This window comes from Sitophilus oryzae, unplaced genomic scaffold (assembly GCF_002938485.1).
Source record: "Sitophilus oryzae breed Bouriz unplaced genomic scaffold, Soryzae_2.0 scaffold_1620_pilon_pilon, whole genome shotgun sequence".
Taxonomy (NCBI): domain Eukaryota; kingdom Metazoa; phylum Arthropoda; class Insecta; order Coleoptera; family Curculionidae; genus Sitophilus; species Sitophilus oryzae.
The window spans coordinates 5,101,295-5,122,988 of record NW_022146304.1 but is presented as its reverse complement, the minus strand read 5'-3'; the positions used below and the strand labels follow the sequence as shown (position 1 = coordinate 5,122,988).

General features: G+C 31.6%; 1 protein-coding gene across 3 annotated transcripts in view; it reads right to left on the bottom strand.

The window, feature by feature from the left end:
* LOC115880166 (protein sidekick) overlaps nt 1-21,694 on the bottom strand; it is a 709,828-nt gene that overhangs the window by 44,580 nt on the left and 643,554 nt on the right. For 2 of the 3 annotated variants that reach the window (XM_030897302.1, XM_030897304.1), the window contains exons 5-7: nt 13,984-14,368; nt 9,450-9,610; nt 9,100-9,227 (exon numbers count right to left, since the gene is read on the bottom strand). In XM_030897302.1, the coding sequence (XP_030753162.1) occupies nt 9,100-9,227; nt 9,450-9,610; nt 13,984-14,368 (674 nt within the window). Of the gene's footprint in view, nt 1-5,853; nt 5,950-9,099; nt 9,228-9,449; nt 9,611-13,983; nt 14,369-21,694 lie in introns of all 3 variants that reach the window. The other variant, XM_030897303.1, reaches the window with a different exon arrangement.

Below are 21,694 nucleotides of genomic sequence, written 5' to 3'. Positions count from 1 at the left end.
TTAGAAAAAGATACTAAGAAGTCAAATAATTTGGCAACACACTGCTTAAAAAATCATCAAAATCGGCCCATTAAAATAAAATATATTAACCTTTAAAATACATAATATAAGTTTTAAGGTGCCCATTTTTCGTGCCGGTGAATGCTGTATTTCAAAAACTATACATTTTAGCCATATACTTTTCTAATGAAATAAACCTTTATTTTTTTAGTAGAATCCAAAAATCAATTAATATATAGGGTGTTCCATTACAAAAAACATAACTTTGATGTGTAACTTTTTTTGGGGACACCCTGTAGAACTCTACATAATTTTAGAAAATACTTTAAATCGACTTACATAAGCTCAGAAAATTTCACTTCAATACTATGTATTAGATTTATTTATTTCAATAAATTTACTTAGAAAAAGAATTAAAAAAATCAAAATATTAAGAAGGAAATAATTAAGAATTTACTAAAATTACTAAAATAAAAAATTAAAAGCAACGAAAAAAAAATGGGTAAACATTTTAGTATTTTATCTGTAAAACACAATACAGAAGGTCTCACATTAATACATTAACAGTAATTGAATTCCGAGGTAAAAGTCTCTGGGCCACTCCACTATTTATAAATTATTTAAAAAATACTATAGAAAAAAATGAGAGGTAATAGACTAATATAAAAAAAGAAGTAGTATAGCGATTGTATGGTTTCATTATTGTTCTCTTATTTTCCTTAAGTGAAATTGCTGTAAAATTGTGTAACGATGCTGAAAACTCTTAAGACTTACAATTCTCTTTTGAAGGTAACAAAGAAGTGGGAAAATGGAGAGTCATTGTCACAATTGTAGTTTTTAAGGGCCTTGATACGTTCAATAGAACTACTATTTTTAATTTTCTTTTGATGGTAATTTCTTTTTTATCATTCTCTGTTTTTTTACTTATTATACAAACTTTGAATACCTAGGCATATATTGATAATAGTGTCAATGCCTGCTCTATACAGGGTGCTACAAATTTGAGGTACGAGCATTGGTATCTCGGTAACCGTAATAGATACGGACATGGTTAAATTGGGGCAAAGTTGCGCTTTGTGATGTTCACCAAGATGCCATCAAAAAAGTTTTAAAAATGTCAAGAGTTGCTGAGTTTTTTTGGAAAAAACGGATTTTTTTGAAAATCAATTTTATTTTTTTCTGTCGTTACTTTTAAGAAAATCAAAAAACTAATTGCATATTCTCATAGCCACTTTATTAGGGCTACCTGATAGTATTTTTAGATTTACAAATTAGCTGATAATTTGTGAGATACAGAGGCCAACCTAATTTTTTTAAATACGTACCTGCATTTTTTATTGTCGGTTTTGAATGAACTCGGTCTCCTGAGTACAACGATATGCCACACTTTATACTTTTTTTTGTTTTGGGTACCTTAACAACAAACAAATTATTTAATTATTATTTAAAATAATTTCAAGTCTGACTCTGTTTTTTTTTAATTATTTAATCTGATTATATTCATCGCAACAATATTGATCAGCGCTAATTAACACTGAATAAGGAAAATCGAGCCATTTGGAAGATTCAAATAAACTATATCCAGGTCAGCAATTTAAAGATTTTTAATTTTTTTATTGTGAATTTGAAATCTCAGTGTGCGATCTAATAATATGTGTAATATTCACCGTAGTTATTATAAATAAATAAACTTAACTACTATAACTATAAATAAACTAAACTACAAACTAGTTTCTAATGCTCTACGAAAGGGTTACCACCCTCCCTATTGCACAAATTTATTTTTCATTCAATTTTATTTACAGCTCTTTGAACTTTCTTCTTATTCTTCCGAAAGCATTTTGTACTCTTTATTGTAAATGTTGAGATGTATTGATTTCACTGTTACACATAATGATGGGAAGTAATGTATTCATTTGTATATTATTTTTTATTATTTTATTGCATTTGATTTTCAATATTCAATGTTTTACCTCACGTCATTCTTAAGTTTGAAAGCTTATCAATATTGTAACGATGAATAGATTAAATATTTAAAAAAAAACAGAGCCGGACTTGGAATTAGTTTAAATAAGTTGTGTTCAAATGTCCGAAACAAAAAAGAAAATCAAGTGTGGCATATCATTGTACTCAGGAGACCGAGTTCTTTCAAAATCTGTAATAAAAAATGCAGGTCCGTATTTAAAAAAATTAAGTTGGCCTCTGTATCTCACAAATTATCAGCTAATATGAAAATCTAAAAATACTATCAGATAGCCCTAATAAAATGGCTATGAGAATGTGCAATTAGTTTTTTGGTTTTCTTAAAAGTAACAACAGGAAAAATTAAAGTTCGTTTTCAAAAAATCCGTTTTTTCCAAAAAACTCAGCAATCCTTGAAATTTTTTAAATTTTTTTGATAGCATCTTGGTGAACATCCCAAAGCGCAACTTTGCCCCGATTTAACCATGTTCGTATCTATTACGGTTACCGAAATACCAATGCTCGTACCTCGAATTTGTAACACCCTGTACAGGTAAATTAATATTTTAATTAAGTAAGTAAGGCAACTGTACAGACTGAAATTCCAATCCGTTATTCTTGGGTCAGTAGCTAGACACACGTGCCGCTGAGTTACGTCCAGCCACCGAGGCCTCAGAGGTCAGGGGTATATGTGAAAGCGAATGACACATGAACTCTCAAGAATATGCGAATATATCCAATTGTGTGTAGAATAATCTATAGTGAAGAATTTCTAATGGAACACACTGTATATTTTACGAGAATCAGATTCACTATTTAATTGCCTATCAAATTGTATTATACTATTTTTTACCTATATCTTCCAGTTTTTGCAGAAAATGCATTTTCTTATAATTTAGACCTCATTTGTAAAAATATACCCATGGAATATTGACATTTTAGATTATTTTTAAAGGTGTAACAAATTTTACAAGAGTACAGATACTAACATTTTCGATTTAGTTTGGTTAGGTTTATTTCATTAAAAAATAAAAAAAAGTGTTTAAATATTTGTAAAAGAAGACTAAATAATATGATCCCAGTATTCGAACTATATTAATTGATTGTCTCCGTTGATTAATAATTGCTCCAAATACTAAAAAACTGAATTATTAGACAGTGTGGTAAAAAGTAACAACTTATACATCTTATTTCATTTTTTGACGAATGCTTATTTATAACAACAGAGACGTTCATATTCATAACTTATTATCATATTGATTTCTGATTCAATTCCACATTTACTTACAATAATTTATTAACTAACACAATTAAGTATGTAATTAATTAATATTTGGACTAGACTGGATGGACTTGGATTAGAACCTGTATAATTTTGTACGCTTGTTGCTTTAAAAAAATCTAAAATGTCAATATTCCATGGTTATCTTGATAAATGAGGTATAAATTATAAGAAAATGCATTTTCGACGAAAACTTGAAGATATAGGTAAAAAAATGGTAGAATACAATTTGATAGATAATAATTAAATTCACGTAAAATATACAGGGTGTTCCATTTAAATTAAACAAGTTATTGCCGTTTAAAGCTAGTAATTATTAATTTAATATATACTTTTACACACTCTGTATAAGGTAGTATAATTTTTATTATTGCAACACAAAATCTAGTAAATAGAAAAAATTCAGTACAATGTTTGATTTTAAAAACGTAAATACGCCTAGAGAAATGAAGCATTAAAAATGTTAGTGCATTTTCGCAAAATCGTAAATATTTCAAAAACGGTAAGATTAAAGTGCGGTAAACCTTAATCAAATTTACCTTTATTTTAATCGTAGAAACTGAAAATGTAATAATATACAGGGTGTTCCATTTAAAAAATACAAGTTTGATATTTTTTTATTTATTTGGGACACTCCGTACCTTTTGAAAATAATTTTAAATTGTAGCTTTGGTAGTCCTCCAACGATCCCATCACTCACAATTTTTAAAAATCGAATCATGTGGCTACAGTACTCCGTGTCGAACGAGGTGAATGACCCTGTATAAGTTTTTAATTCGTAAATACAGGATGACACAAAACTGTTTGTATCTATATAGAATTTTAACCAAAAAGTAAATATTTCTGATAAAATTAATTTGAATCCTACTATCTTCTAAAATGCCTTTGAAATGCTTTGACAAAGAAAATACATAGATGAAAGCCAGGCGCATTTTGTGTATCGCTGAAGAGCACTAGAGCATTAATAATAAGCCTTATTGTTTACGAATTCATTTTATTTTCCATTTCGTTTAGTCCAATTACCAACAAACTCCTGTGTGTTTTTAGTAGCATTAAACTTACTCTAACTACTATATTCCGTAGTTTTTAGAAGTATTAAGTCAGAGACTATGAACTTCTCTCTCTTTGTTAAAACCTTCTGTTGTTCTAATTAATCATGAGTTATATTTTTAATTAAATGTAAACCTTTTAGGATTTGTAGAAACAAGAATAACTTTCAGTAAAAAAAAAAACAAAATAATTATACAGGGTGTCTAAAAAAAAACACGTGCCATCTGTGGGGCGATTCCTCACGTAAAAATAAGATTTATTTTTCATATTAACATAGGTCCGATTCAGCTTTATTTCGTAGCTACAGGATGTTAAAATTGTTAAAGTCTTAATAATCTTTCGATTTATTTTAATTTTTAAAATATATTAAGATTTTAACACCCTGTAGCTACGAAACGAAGGAGAATCGGACCTATGTTGATATGAAAAATAAATATTATTTTTACGTGAGGAATCTCTCCACGAGAGGTGGCACATGTTTTTTGAAACACCCTGTATATCGAGTAGTTGGACATTTAGAGGCATGGAATTAATTTTAGAGTTGTTACCAAAGTGTCAACAATTTTACAAAAATAGTAATTATTTCGGGTACTTAACGCCATAATACAGGGTGTCCCAGAAATAAGTGCAAGTATTTTAACTCGTAGTATAGTTCAACCCCAGAAACACGCCTATGAGTTTTTTTTCAAGAAAAAAAAATTGAAAATTCGGAATTTTTTGAAAAAATTTTTGGATTTTTTTTTAGTTTTTAGTTAAAACCAAGGTTAAAACCATAATTTCTTGATAATACAGCAACATAGGTGGTAGATTAAATTTACAAGAAAGAAAATCCAGAAAAGATCCAGCGGTTCTGAAAATTTTAACAATTTTTTTTTTGAAATTTTCAAATTATAATAACTCTTGGATTGGACTTATTTGAAAAACGATAAAGAGAAAATATGTTTCTTTTATCGAGATCTACCACCCCTTAAAATACTTGCACACATTTCTGGGACACCCTGTATATATGAATATAATAACACCATAAAAACATTTAATGTCATGATCGAAAAAAAAAGCGTCCAGTTGGCTTGGAAATGAGGATCGATGACATTCCCCACATAATTTTTCATATAAATTGGCACGATCTTCATTTCATAGCCATCGCTGACGCCGTTTTTCCGATCATATTTTGTTTAAAACTAATATCAAAAAATAAAAAAAATCACTCAAAAACAATATGTACTTAAAAATGTCAATCATGCAATTTGTTCATATATTAAAAATGACATAAATAAATAGAAAAATAATTGGCACACTATCATTTTAAAAAATCAAATTGAAGACAAAAATAAGATTTAGCTACTTTTATGTGTATGTACTATATTAATGTTGCAAAACAAATTTTATGAACATCACAAGGCAATGTGAAAAATTACAATTCAGTGATTTCAATGGAATAACACAGCAAACCATCGCAAAAATATTGTAAAACTCTAGTCTACAAGTGCGTGAATAAAAAAAAATTATGAACACAATCGTGATAAGAAAAATGCATTCAAGACATGTAAATTTCTTACAGGTTGCTATGAAATTATAGTTCTTTTTGCCATGACGTTCGCCAGATGTCCTCAGTCGTATTAATTTCGCAGCTATACTGCGAGCATTGCGGAATTCTAGGAATTGTTAAACAATAATTATTGTTTAATAAAAAATCTTACTAATTTTGTAAATTACAAAACTATATTCTATCTAGTTAGAAATAAAGATTTATACCTAAATATCAATTTTTTAATGATGTGTTTCCATAGCGCAGTTAATTTTCTAGTCACTACTTATATTGTCAATTATAATCATCTAAACTGCGCGTCAAATTAAATACCACAACGATTTTTTTACTCATTTTCAACGAATTGAAACTTTGAAAAAATGGACCAATTTTGTTGATTTTTTTAGCATATTAAAGATCATTTTTCGTAGATTGATCTGATTTTTCTAAATTTTGTATGAGATTTAGTTTTCTATGATATCGTCTAAGTCCGTACGTCGCGTACGACGTGTAGTGGCTCTGGTTCTGGCTCTAAGGACCTGACGGCCGCACGCACCGCCCGTCTCCAATTTTCTCTGTTTTCAGTTCTTCGACCGGCACCCTCCAGGTTGATATTCATAAGTTTTTCAACCATGTCCACCCACCTGGTTGGCGATCTTCCTCGGCGACGGGATCCTGCAGGTCTTCCCTGCACTACAAGTCTCTCCATATGCCCGCTCCTGTTGACGTGACCGAAGAAGGAAAGGATGCGTTTATAGACAGTGCTGGAAAGTCTTTGTGGTAATTGGATTGCATTAAGGACCGACACATTGGTGCGATGTGCTGTCCATGGTATTCGCAACATCCCCCTCCAGCACCACATCTCGAAGGCGTCAATGCGTCGTCTGTCGGCTGCCAACAATGTCTATGTCTCAGAAGCATAAAGCATAACCGGAAAGACAAGACTATTTACAAGATTGATTTTTGTCGATTGTGTTATGTGACTATTCGACCAAACTTTCGTGAGCTGCGTCATAGCGTTACGGCCCAGTTGAATTCTGCGGCGTATTTCCATTTCGCAACTACCGGTATTAGATATAAATGCACCTAAATAAATAAATTGTTGCACAACTTCGCAGCGATCTATGTTTGTGATGTCTGGGCAGTTGTTGTTTTCGCGATCTACGATCATCACCTTAGTCTTTCTGTAATTGATGCGAAGGCCGAACTCTCTACTGGTAGTTTCCAATCTTGTTAGAATTGTCCTCAGTTCCAGCTGGTTGGCGGTTACCAATACCGTGTCATCAGCAAAACGTAGGTTTGATATCGTGTAGCCATTCAATGATACACCCCCTGTCCATTTTTCTAGCACAATCCTCATAATGTATTCTTTCTATGATATACGGGGTGTGAAAAAAAAGAATGTATTTTTTGAAATTTTTTTGTTGCTGCCATTTTGCCCCAAAAAAATTAACTAGAATTATAAGTTCTGGGTATAGCTAAGACTAAACGACTAAACTAACTAACTAATATCTCGGGACGTATTTGGAATTTTTACGATAACTCTATTTTTTCTACCTTTCTTATGAGGTATGCTAACAAAACTGAAATTAACTTTAAAATTGTAGGATACTTGTTACTTTTACAATATGAAATTTAAAAAAAATGATTTAACTAACACAGTTTAATACAGGATCTCTTAAAAATACGACCAGCGAAAAAGTAAAATTATTTTTTAATATTCTGAACTTAACAGCCCATAAGGTTAATATAAAAGCTCGACACGTATTTGATATTTTTGTAAAAACTCTTTATGTGTCTAAAAATCTGTAGTTTAGCTGCAACTTAAAGTGCTTAAAAAAATACATAAAATTATTCAATATTATGGTTTTTAAAGTTAAAATCGCGTAGGCGAAGGTAGAAAAAATACAAGTTAGTAAAAATTGATTATCTTTTATTCCAGATGAGTTGAGTTATCTTAAAAATTCCAAATACGTCCCGAGATATTTGTCTTAGCTATACCCAGAACTTATAATTCTAGTTAATTTTTTTTTTGGCAAGATGGCAGCAACACAAAAATTACATTCCTTTTTTTCACACCCTGTATATCATAGAAAACTAAATCTCATACAAAATTTAGAAAAAATCAGATCGATCTACGAACAACGATCTTTAATATGTTAAAAAAATCAACAAAATTGGTTCATTTTTTTTTCAAAGTTACAACTCGTTGAAAATGGGTAAAAAATCGCTGTGGTATTTAATTTGACGGGCAGTTTAGTTCCTTTATTTTTTTTTATAAAATAACTCCTATCTCCCTTACTTATTTGATATTCAAATTCGGATCAAAACTCATTTAGTGACAGTTAAAAATCATCAAAAACTACAACCATATGAACTATTTAGTATATTGTATACCGGGCGTTTTTCAGAAGTAACTCCCCCTATAACTATTTTATTTTTATTTTACAGATAAAAAAAGGGATTTGGAATGTTATATGATTTAAAATGGGGCTTGATTGAAACAGGAAGTGACCGAAAACAATTGAATATGTCAATCAATCCTAATTTATGTCATATACTAACATACCAAATATCGTTTTTTTATCTGAAAAAATTAAAAAGTTATAGGGGTGAGCCACTTTTGAAAAATACCCAGTATTACCGCATAGAACGTGTTTTTCTGTAAAAAAAACTATTATAGACAATAATCTATAAAAAATTTAATAGAACCTTTACAAATGTCTGTAAAATATGAATGATCATATCAATATATTTTCTATTAGAATATGCTTTATAGCGAAGAGAACATTTTTGGGAAAGCTATTACATTATATTACATTACCAACTTCAAATTCAATGTTGAAATAAAATTTATCGCACCTATATGTCCTATTTTATTACTTTTTTATGGTATTACTACTAGTAAAAAGATAATATAGGGAACAATAATAGAAGAAATAAAATATTAACAGAGAAGTACGAAGACTTTATAAAATAACTATAAAAATTAATTTGAACAAATAAAAATTGGGTAAATCTAAATATTAATTTAATAACTGTCTTAATATGTAAAAAAATGTAGGATATTGTTAGTATAGTTTGGAAGACAAGAGTTACGGAGAGAATAAAAATATTACTCGACATTTAGTTACATTTGAAAAAAGTTTAGTTCATCTACTACAGAAATTCCTCTGATACAAATATCAAACATACAACTCTGTTCTTAAATAGAAACACTTCCTTTTATACTTCATAATCTTGAACCTATATAATATATTAAAAATGCAGTACTCACTTTTAACTTTCAACCACGTTGACATAGAACTTTCACCAGCTTTGTTCCTTGCAAAACACTGGTACATACCATTGTCCCCGATCATAATTTTCTTAAGGAGTAACGAGTTGTCTTCTTCCACAACAAATCTGGAAAAATAAATAAATTGTTAAGAAAGTCCCTTAAATTTGGGAATATTTTCCACTCTTCCAAAAGATGTAATTAACATTCAAAAAATCAAGACATTTCTAATTTTGCATATAGTTAATTATTAGTGATAAGCAAATAATGCAAGATCATGACTCCCTTGGTCTTGCAGTTAACAAATAGTCTTGTATTCGTCTACAAATAGCAAATATATGTTGTATTACCTTTTGTCACTTAAATCTAGCTCTTCAGTGTTTTTGTACCATGTCACGTTGGGTTTTGGAATTCCTAAAACATCACAAGGTAAGCTGAGTTGGGATCCATATTCTCCTAGCGTTTCTGGTCTAGCGTTACTGAAAAATCTCGGTTTTTCTAAAACAACAACCTGAAAAAAGAAGAATTTAAAATATTACATAAGAGATATTTTATCTCTGCCTGTAATATTTCTAAAATTTCACAATATCGCGCATATGATAATTTAACGGGTGTCACACACATATCGAGAGATAATATTTCTGTAAGTTAGTTTAACTATTTGGTCAGTTCCAACTTCTTCTCTGAATAAAAAACTAATAATTATAAAAAATATAATTTGTAGTGACATGTTTGATACGGTATTTCCCGGAAAGAATAATGCTTTCCATGAAGTTGTTGATTATAACTTTACTTTAATACGTTTAATCCAAGCTTAATCTTTATATTACTTCACAATGCAAATGTTAAAGTTTAGCCTTGATACGAATGTTCTGTTTTTTAATATTAAATTTGTTCGACGAAAGGTCAGATGGATATTTTGATAATTTTTGTACCGTTAAACAATAAATATGAATAAAATTAAAACTTCAATACCTCCTGTTTGAATAAAAAACCTCTTGTTTGATAAAATAGGATTAGGATGGATTGACGTATTAAATTGTTTTTGGTCACTTCCTGTTTCACCGGAAATTATACAATTTGTGTTTTTTAAATGGCATCCCCGGTATATTTTTACTTTATTCCATAGAAAATGACACTCTGAATAGAATGACACATCATAAGTCAACTTAAGACATTTTAGCTTGAAAAAAATCGTATTTTAGATTTGAGTGGTTGTGTTAAAAACACAAATTTTCTGGTTGAAAGATGCCCAAATCGTATTTTTAATCATATCTCGCACACTTGGTATTTCGAGTCAAATTGTCGTTATCAATCGCATATTACAATTAAATAAATCATATTCGAAAATGTCAAGTGTTGACATATGTCATTCTATTCAGAGTGTCATTTTCTATAGAACAAAGTAACAAAATACCGAGCGTGCCATTTAAAAATCAAAAGTTGTAGTCATTTCCGGTGAAACAGGAAGTGACGAAAAACAAATGGATACGTCAATCAATCCTAATTTATGTCATATACTAACATACCAGATCTCGTTTTTTTATCTCAAAAAAAATAGTCAGTCAGTTTTGAGACGTACCCGGTACAAGTCAAATTGTCGTGTTATGAACTGCATGTTACAATTCCAAATAAACCATATTATGCGAAAATGTCAAAAGTTGACATATGATATGTCATTCTATTGAGAGTGTTATTTTCTATCCAATAAAGTAGAAATACACCAAGGGTGCCATTTAAAAATCAAATGTTGTGGTCATTTTCGGTGAAACAGGAAGTGATAAAAACAATAATTGAATACGTCAATTAATCCTAATTTATGTCTATAGGGAAATTAAAATAACTATAGGGAAATTAAAATAACTTTGGTTGTACATCGTAATACGACCACCAGCTAGCTCCATAAGACGACGCATGGTGTCATTGATGACGTGCACCCAAAATTGTTTTAATTTCCCTATAACATACAAAATCTCGTTTTTCATCTAAAAAAAATAAATAAAAAAGGTATAGGGGTGACAATTGAGACGCACCCGGTATTTGCTTTTACAGTTATGTTGTAAATATGGGGAATATATTCTTTAATGAATTACACACTTATCTGCTTCAGATAATTTTCGCTTATTTTCAAAAAATAGGTAGTGCGGGATTGTCAAACATTTTTACATTCAAATGTTGATACTGCTGTTTTGGATTAACAATGTCGGATTGAAAAATTAACCTTGCCATTATGTAGGAGTGAAAAAGGGACAATATCAATCTGAACATTATTTTCATTTATCAATTCAATTAGTTCCAACATTTTAGAAAAACCTAAAGATTGAAAAACCGAATTGTTAGGAAAAAATAAATTTTACCTTTTACCTAAATAAATCATATTCGAAAATGTCAAGTGTTGACATATGTCATTCTATTCAGAGTGTCATTTTCTATAGAACAAAGTAATAAAATACCGAGCGTGCCATTTAAAAATCAAAAGTTGTAGTCATTTCCGGTGAAACAGGAAGTGACGAAAAACAAATGGATACGTCAATCAATCCTAATTTATGTCATATACTAACATACCAGTTTTCGTTTTTTTTATCTCAAAAAAATAGTCAGCCAGTTTTGCGACGTACCCGGTATGTTGCTGAGTCTAAAGCAATGAGAATGTCTTGTTGTGTATCACAAAAGACCTATTCTTAAAGGGGCCGAACACACAACGATATGATCTGCATGCCAAATCGCACAGGCCAGATCCTAAGTTCAAATCGCTAGCGGTCTTTTTACACTACACGTTGAGATTTTATAAAAGATAATTTCTTCAGTCTATAGTTCAGTACAGTTCCCGCCAAATCTGACCTGTGCAGTTAAAAATATTCAACATGTTGAAAGATCGCAGATCTCATCTCTTCCATAAAATCTTTATTGAAACCGTCACTATACGTTGAGATTTGGACTAAATCGAAGAACTGTACAGTTCAAACCTCTCAGATATCGATACGTGTACGGCCCTTTTTACACTAGGTCCAAATTTGTAGAAATTGTATTAAGATGAGTATTGAAAATTCACATTCTCAGGCTGAAGAGCAGTTTATAACTGAGAGAACTTGATGCTTTCAATTAGTAGTGGGAACTATCGAATGAATACTATCGAAACATTCGATAGTTGCAATTCATTCGAATAATTCGATAGTTAGTAAGAAAACATTCATTGAAAACTATTCGAATAAAAATTATCGAATAGATCCGTCATCTGAAGGACATATTGTATTCTAGTAATTCGGCAGCAAAAACCATTCATTTATAAAATTCATTCATTTATGAAATTCATTTATTCGTCAGGATCGATTATAATAAAATATTAACTGAATTTAGTTGTCGCCCGGCGACGTAGGTTTCTTTCCGAGAAAGCCGACAGCGGTCGGTGGCATTGCTATGAAAGAAGCCGGCATGTTTGATTTTTTGCGGAGTCAGATATAGATAAGGGCACATTATTTTTTTTATTGAGGTGCTAGTATTTACACAGAAAATACATTATGAAGGGCGCTGTTGCCATATTTTGGTATTAGTTTATATTAGCAAAGAATATTATTGTTTGGCTTTAGTTAGTTAGGGATAGTATGTCTATATATTCTGCATTTTTTTTTATTAATATTCTGTTGTTACACTGCAATAATACTTGTTATTTTGGATGTAGGAGAATGATTTTTAATGTTTTTAAGCAAAGACTGGTTTAATAAATAATAATAACAGTAATAATTTGTTATACCTATTAACAACAAAATTTAAAATCATTTAATATAAACATTTTTTTTAAGCAGTAGCAAAATATAAACAAGAAATTAGATGTCAAAATTATTTATATTAGATCCTATTTAAAAATAATATAGTCTCTAAATTTTTTGTGTATGTGGTAACGTTGGTTTATTAAATAATAATAATTACAGAACTAATTTGTTATATTAACAACAAATTTTAAAATCATGAAATATAAACATTTATTAATTTTCTAAGCATGCAGTGTAATGGAAGGAAAATGTAAATAAAAAATTAGAAATCAAAATTATTTATATTAGGTGCTTTATATTACTATTTAAAAATTATATTTACTTTTACTGGCATTTACTTTAAAAAATAAATGAAATATTTCTTCGCAAAAAACTACATGTAAGAGAATTAGCATAAACAAAATACAAACATCGTTAACTTTTTTTTTAAATTGGCACGTATAAAACTTTCAATTTAATTTTCTCACCCCATAGTTTGAGTTCGATAACCCCATTTACTTAACCACATTACTTAAATATGATTATTAAGTTCAACTAATTCATATTATTAAAACATCTAAAATACAAATATGTATTTTTAAAATTAATTGTAAGTTCATCTCATCTCTCTTAAAAATTGCTACTTCTCAAAATTTCTCATTAAAAAATAGACCATATAAAATTAAATAATTGAAAGTTCGGACTACGGAAAATCACACAAATTTTCGGAAAAATTTTGACCACCTGCACATGCACTCAATCGTCAATAAATAAAATTAAAAATAAATACTATTTTAGTATTTTAACTATTTTAATAAACGCAAAAATAGCACAGTATTTATACGGCGAAGTTATAAGAATTTGGAGAACTAATAATGCACTGACGCATACAAAAATCAAACGAATACTAAATTTCATTTATCAAAAGCATTCGATAGTCGTGGCTCAACGATAACCATTTAGTCGCACGGCGAGGTTGTCACATATGCTTTAGTATACAAATGAATGAATGATTTTATTCGAATAAAACCATTCGATAGTTGAAATCATTCATTCATTAACCATTCGATAGTCTAATTCATTCGATAGTTCCCATCGCTACTTTCAATAACAAACGAAAAAGTACAATCATTACCTGTGCTGCAGCTTTCACTGTAGGAAACCCTCCCGACCTCAAACTGACGCTACACTCGTACTGCCCACTGTGCGTCGTGTTGACAGACACAAGCGTCAAACTGCAATTCCACATGTCGTTCAGCGAGTACGATATCCCTGCACTCTCTATCGGTATCCCGTCCTTGAACCACAGGGTGTTGAGTTCGTAGAGAGGACGAGCATTGGCGATGCAGTCCAGAGTGGCCGAGGGGGATCCTTTGACGATTTGGAGGTCTTCGGGGCCGACGATGATCTCGGGGGCGATATCCTTGGACTCGCCGGTGTCGTAGGGTGGGTCATCGACGGTCAGTCTGATGAAGGCGCTGTTCTCCACTTTGCCTTCTTGGCTGTTGATGGCACGAGCTCTGTAATAGAAGGAAAATATCTTTAATGACCAAAGAAAATACATATTCTTAGTTTAGTAACTAGATGATGATCAACAGTGCTATAACATGTAACCGAAAGTTAGGATTTAATCATCAGTTAGGATCAAAGTTAGGATTTATTTAAATGTATTAAGCAGTAATGCTCTACTGCTATAATTTTAAAAGTAAAATTATCCGGGAATGACAATCGATGATAATTTTGGCGAGGTCAAGCGCTACATGTCATTAATGGCGCTTACTGCCAGTTGGCCTTAAGGTTTTAATTTTTTGGAAATAGATTTGTTCGTCTGGAAACGTTTTATCTTTTTTTAATCAATCTATAATTTTATTGTTAATGTTTGACAAGTTTTATGTCAATTTTTAGTAAATGACGTCTAGAAATTGAACTCGCCAAAATTACCATCCATTACCATTCCACAGCCTTCTTTGACGCCGTTTTTATTCGACCATATGGTATTTAGTATAGTATCATTTTACCTTCACTCGCTGAAAAAGGATCTCGCACCCTTGAATGCCTATTTTATGAAATGGAGACTTCAACCCAGTGTAAATAAAGCAGGAGTGGTTACATTCCATCTTAATAACAAGCTGACCAATACTGAAATAATTCCAGTTTGGTCACACCATTCTGCGTAATAACAAATATCCAAAATATCATTTCGAAAACACTTAGAAAATGTTGCTGGTAAAATCAGAACACGAAACAACATCACACAAAAACTTTGTGGTAATTCTTGCGGTTCAAAAGCAACAACACTTCAGATCTCTGCCCTTGGCCTGGTAGTGTGGAGGAGTATTGTGCACCAGTGTGGTTGAATAACCACCACATAAATTTCATAGACAGACAGCTGAACAACATGCGGCTGATTACAGAGACAATCAGATCTACAACTAGTTACTGGCTTCCAGTTCTGAGTTAACATTCTACCTACAAATCTACGTAGAAACGAGGCTCTTCTTAGAGAATTTGATAAAATAATAGCACCCCAACGATCCCTGTTCATGACACACTTCATGCTTTACAGGTGAATAGACTGAGGTTGAGAATCCGGCTTTTACTAACAGCTGAACAACTAAAGAGTAGTAACTACAATTCTCGAGAACAGTGTCTTCAATTATGGAGGGAAATGACTGATCGGCATCTGTACTCCTAGTTCGAGAATTAACTATTGCCAGATACCAGATATACCGACCTAAACCGGAAAACCTGGTCAACTTTGAATAGGATGCGCTCTGACTATGGAAGATGTGAGGATTCCCTTTATAAGTGGGGTAAAATAACTTCCTCAGAATGTGATTGCGGAGCCCTTCATCAAACCATCCATCACATAACTAGAGAGTGCAACCTACGTGCTTATGGTTTGGTTTGGTTTGGAGACTGGAGGGACTTTCTGGAGGTTTCTCAAGCAGTTTTGGAATGGATAGGGCATCTAGATGTTAATATATAGTGTTCGTAAAAACGTTGTCTTTTTATCATATACTTATTTTGTTTTTTATATTTACATTGTAATGTTTTCATTCACATTGTAGTTTATTGTATGTTTACGTTTAAGAGTCTAGTTTTCTTGCATGTATATGAGCCCCATATTTAAATATATAAATAAACCTTAACTTGTTAATTTCTTCTAATGTAACATAATTTTGAATTGATTGAATTCAATTGATGGACATTTGGACGGACAATGTTGAAAGACGGAGTAATTTGGTGATTGACGCACAAATCTTTAAGACGGACATCGTGTCTGGATACATCATAATGACGAACGTCTGGCTACTTTAGATGAAAATAATTTCCCCTTTGACAAACTAACCTACTTACAAAATTAATCATACAACAGTAAACGATGAATGAAAAATAAAGGAGTGAATCTTAAACCAATAGATTTTAAGTTTCTTTTATAACTTCAAATATATCGTTTAACTTAACGAACAAACACCACTAAATCCAATCCTACAACTCCAGACAGAAAAAATAAAAAGATCGAAATAACGAATAACCAAAGACAATCTGTACTCAATACTGTATGTGTCGTTAGATCAATTAAAAAGATAGGGGTTCTAAAATGAAAACTTCGTTTGTGTCGATTTTATTCATCGAATTTAGTGAGCCATGTCGGTTTTAATGACAAAAGCCCGACTTGAAAGCAATCAATACTTAATACTTGTAGTCCATTCAAAGAGAAATAAAACTAAAATGTCTTCGTCAGGAAGATAAAATATATCCTTCCCGTCGTTAAAAATATATCGCTATAACAGGATTCTTCCAATAAATTTTGGAAATCCGACATTTTTAAGTAAGTTATCAATAACTGTGAAAAAAAAATTGGCAATATGTATTTTGGTAATAACTCTTAAAAATATATGTTTGAAGTAAAAAGCAAGTGGTTTCCAATATCACGGAGACAAGTTAAAAGTAGAAGAAAAATAAATCACAGTCTCGGTCTCAACATTATTTATATCGGTCTTAACATTATTTATATTAAATTAAACTTTGACACGTGTTTCGCTCATACGAGCATCACCAGACCTAACAGGAAAGAACCCAAATAAATAATTAATAATAAAAAGGTCGTCGTAACTACAAATATACAATTAAGGTTACACCACACACGTTCATATTTTACATATTAAAACAACACTGACATGAGGTTGAAATGATATTTATACCAAAATAGCAAATATTTGTCAATAAAAAATTAGCGCCGGGAGGCACGTATAAGCCGCCTATACTAAAATATGTGAATAAAAAGTTGGTAGGCAGTTCTTTTAGTTTCATAGTAAACAGGGGCGGATAGAGAAATGTATTTTAGGGGGGGGCAGGAATATATCTTAGGGGGGCAAATAAAGGTAATGTAGAATATGTTTTTTAGAGCGCCATTTTTAACCCAAAAGCCTAATATTTTTAACCCAATTTATAGATATTGGGGGGCTTGGTCTCATGCCCCCCCTCTGTATCCGCCACTGAAAGTAAAGGAATTTTTCCAATTTTGGTCCGCGGTTATTTCCCCTATCCGCCACCTGGGGTCGCGTCCGATGGGAGTTTGGAGTTCTCCACACAGATTTTCTCAAAACGGACTACGGAAACATGGAATATCTCAAAAACTGCGACTTTGACTGATTTTGATGTTATTACAAATTCTGTTGCAAATATTATTCCTAATGAAAACCGCGTTTCGCTAGCTACTGTAATTTTGGAGTTACGATTTTTAAAATTTTTAACCCCCTCCCATACCCCCCTTACCAACCCCCACCCCACCAAAAACTAATGGCCAGATTCTCAGGTGCCACAGTATTTTGTGCCAAATTTGGTTAAAATCGGTTTAGCGGTTTTTGAGTTATCGTGTTACAGACGGACAGACAGACAGACAGATACATACCATGAAAATATTTTGTATTTAGGTCATTTATGACCCAAATAACTCATTTTGAGAGAAATTAAAAAAAAATTGCCGATCTCAATAGCCTACCATACCTGTTGGTATGGTCGGCTAAAACAACCAGGAACAAAAAATAAAATAATGTGGTGGGAATTAGAGACTAAAAACACTAAGCCATCACACTGTTGGAATAATAATTTCAAAGTGAACAATAATAACCGCAGAATTGAAAAGTGGAAATACAAAAGGGGTAATTGGCAAAATTATTTTTTCGAGATAAATGAAAAAAACACAATAGGACTGAAACTAATAAATTTTAAAATATCTTTTAAAATACACATTATATACATAAACAATAGACGTTTTCGCTTGGCACTTGTAACTTTTGTTAGGACATGTAGCATAGTATTTATTACGTTTCTAATGTAACAACTTAAGGGGGGCTAATAAAAGGTAATGTAGAATATGTTTTTTAGAGCGCCATTTTTAACCCAAAAGCCTAATATTTAACCCAATTTGTAGATATTAGGGGGGGGGGGGCTTGGTTTTTTTAAGGTTGGCTTAAAATTAAACACGTTATTTACACAGACAAGGACAGGACTTTTTTACCTCTAGTTATTTCCAGTCTCTCTAGAAGATCAAGTTTTTTACTTTTTTGACACTCGTGCACAACACTGACATTTTTCTGAGATGGAAAAATCATGACCTGTGGTCAATAAGTGATTCGCAAAAGCGGACTTAATTTCAGTTATATCAGAGTTTGTATATTTATTGAAAGGGCTCAGATATTTCTGTACTCGGAAGGAAATCTTTCTACCTGACTGCCCCACATAGACCGCTTGACATTCAAATCTCCACAATTCAAGGAATTTCCTCTCCGTTTTGTCCTTATTCTTAACCAAATGCGCTTTTAATGTATTAATAGCCTTGAGCACTGTCAATACAAATATAAAAATTCAAATTGTTTCACTGAATGTTTCCTCATATTCTCCACAGAATCTGCATTCGCCGTTGTTTCTTAGTTTCAATTAAAAATCACTGAGATGTTCGTTAAGGAGACAGTATCCTATAAAAATCCCGTGACAATTCGAAGATTGTTCTTACTTAAATCAAGGAAAACGTGTTTAATTTTTCTCGGTCTTAAGTTCTGAGAGATTTCTTCGAGTGTTTTGGACCGTTGGAGGATTTCCATTCCAGATTCATGAGTTCTGATTTAAGTTGATTTCCACTTTAGGCCAGTCAGCGAGGATAAAAATAGGGTATTAGCTCCGAATTCTTGACACTCGCACTGATTGACGTGAAATTTTAACAGTGAATAGAGATATATTTGTAAAATTGTGCCCAAAGTAGCTAATATCTATTGGTTTTGTGATAATTGTGAGACAATTGTAAATAAAAATCTACCTAAATTAAATGCAGTACCGGATAGTACGCATGTCGATATACGTCTATGCGAAAAAGAAATCGAATGCTTAAAGAGAGAGAAGATACTAACTGACCGTCTACTTCAAGAAATGGAACAGTCCAATGACCTCCTGAAATAAAAAATAGAATGCAAGATAAGAAGAATTCCGAAGCAGGCCAAGTTTTTTTGCCGACGATTAAATCTAGCAGTTAATATTAATAATTAATTTTATTTAAGGACCTACGTCTCATTAGCATATTACCGTATATGTCGAAAATATTAGAACATGTATTGAATGACCAAATAAAAACATATGCCAAAAACAATCAGATTTTGGTCCGTCATCAGTTGGGTTTCCGTGCCGGTCATAGTTGTGCGAGTGCCTTACTGAAAATATCGGATGATATATTGTCAGAGCTGGATAGGGGTAATATTTCGATCCTTGTATTGCTGGATTACAGTAAGGCCTTTGATTGTTTGAATCATAACGTACTCATGTCAATGCTTCATTATTACGGATTTTCGAACGATGCGGTGCGGATGATTGGGAGTTATTTTACAGATAGGCTGCAGATGGTTAGATAGGGAGCAAACATTTCCGGACCTGTTGAGTTAGGTCGGGGAGTGCCTCAGGGCTCAATCTTGGGGCCTCTTATGTTTTGTATTTATACTTCGCAAATAACAAATGTAGTCCGGTATTCCCATACACACGCTTATGCTGATGATACGCACATATATGCGTCTTTTGCTAAGACTGATTTTGGCCTTGCTCTTAATAAAATTAATTTAGATTTACATAACATATATCTTGATTCCATTAAATATGACTTAATATTACATTAACAAAGGTTATGTTGTTTGCAGGCGGAAATCATTATCAGGATCTCCTCGGCGAGGTTAGGTTATCAATTAATGGTGCCATACTGCCTGTGGTCGAACAGGCAAAAAATCTGGGAGTTATAATAGACAGATCTTTTGCCTATAGCAGGCATGTATCGTCCTGCATTCAAAAATCATATGCTGGTTTGAGACAACTGTATCCTCACTTTTATTATCTGAGCCATAAGCTCAATGCTAACTTGTGTAATGCCCTAGTTTTGTCGCATTTTTCTCATTGTGCTCCATTGTATTCGCAAGCCTTAAACACTCATGAAGTGTATCGAATACAAAAAGTGCAGAATGCATGTTTGAGATATATTTTTAATCTAAGAAAATTTGACCATGTTTCGCATAAACTTCGAGAATTGGAGTGGCTCAGTATGAAGAATAGGCATCGTTTGGGCACACTGAGTCTGTATCATTTTATTATTAGGTACTACCCAAGAACCAACTTACCTGTTGAAAGGTTCAACTTAGAGAGAATGCGCATAGTGTTAATATTAGAGCAAAGGACACTCTTACAATTCCCTACCATAAAACCTCTCTTTTTGAAGGTTCGTTCAGTTATTGTATTGCGAAATTATATAATGAATTACCTTCAAACCTAAAAACTCTAAATATTCATACATTTAAGATGCATACCCGTCGATGGCTTTATGAAAATCAGTAGGTCTTTTATTTTTTTTCTTTATCTAACTGAAACTTTTTTTCTTCTTTGAAATTGAGTTTTTTTTTCACTATTTTTTTTTATTGTTCTTTTTTCATATGACATATTTTAATCTTTTTCACCTTTTAGTATTTTTTTTGTTGTACTTCATTCGGATGCATTCGGAGTTAAATGGAAGAGCAGAAGCATTATGCTTCTGAATTTCGCTCCACTCCAAAATTGGGTTTTGATTATTTATATGTATATATATATTCTGATGGTGTAATTATTTAATTTCTATGATTTCTTACTATTTTAATGTATTAATAATTTACTGTATTTTATTTTACTTTTTTTTAGAAATAAAGGCATTATTATTATTATATATGTAAGAAAGAAAAGTTACATAGTAGCGATGTGTGCTTTCACCCTGGGGGTGAGGGCTACCCCTTCTCGGGGGTGAAAAATAGATCACACATTTTAGTTACAAAAATCAATAAAGGGATGAATTCTAAGCAAAAGATGTTCTATAACATTTTTTCAGAAAATTAATATTTTCCGAGTTATTTAGGATTGAAAATCTTGGTTTTTCATCTAAAAACTGCATATTTTTCTGCAATTTTTTATAAATCACTCGAAAATCTTGCGTTTTATCGCAAAACTCATATAAAGCAAAAATAAAGCTTTTGGAATATCGAATCGATTCATTTTTTGCTGTTTACTATAGTTATAGTAATAGCCGAGTTATCACTCTGTAAACTTGATTCTTTATTTTTGAAAACTAAATTGCAATCTTTTACCGTAAAATAATGGCGAAAAAACACATTTTTCGAAGAAAATGAATATGACCGTTTTTAAAGTGCTTGAAAAGACCTTTTAAATGTCTTTTTTTAAAGGTCTTTTCAAGTTCGTAGCTCAAAAACTCGCGGTGTTATGATAAAAATAAAATGGTCACCTCCTTTTTTCGGAAAAAAAATAACAACAAAATCTATGACTAA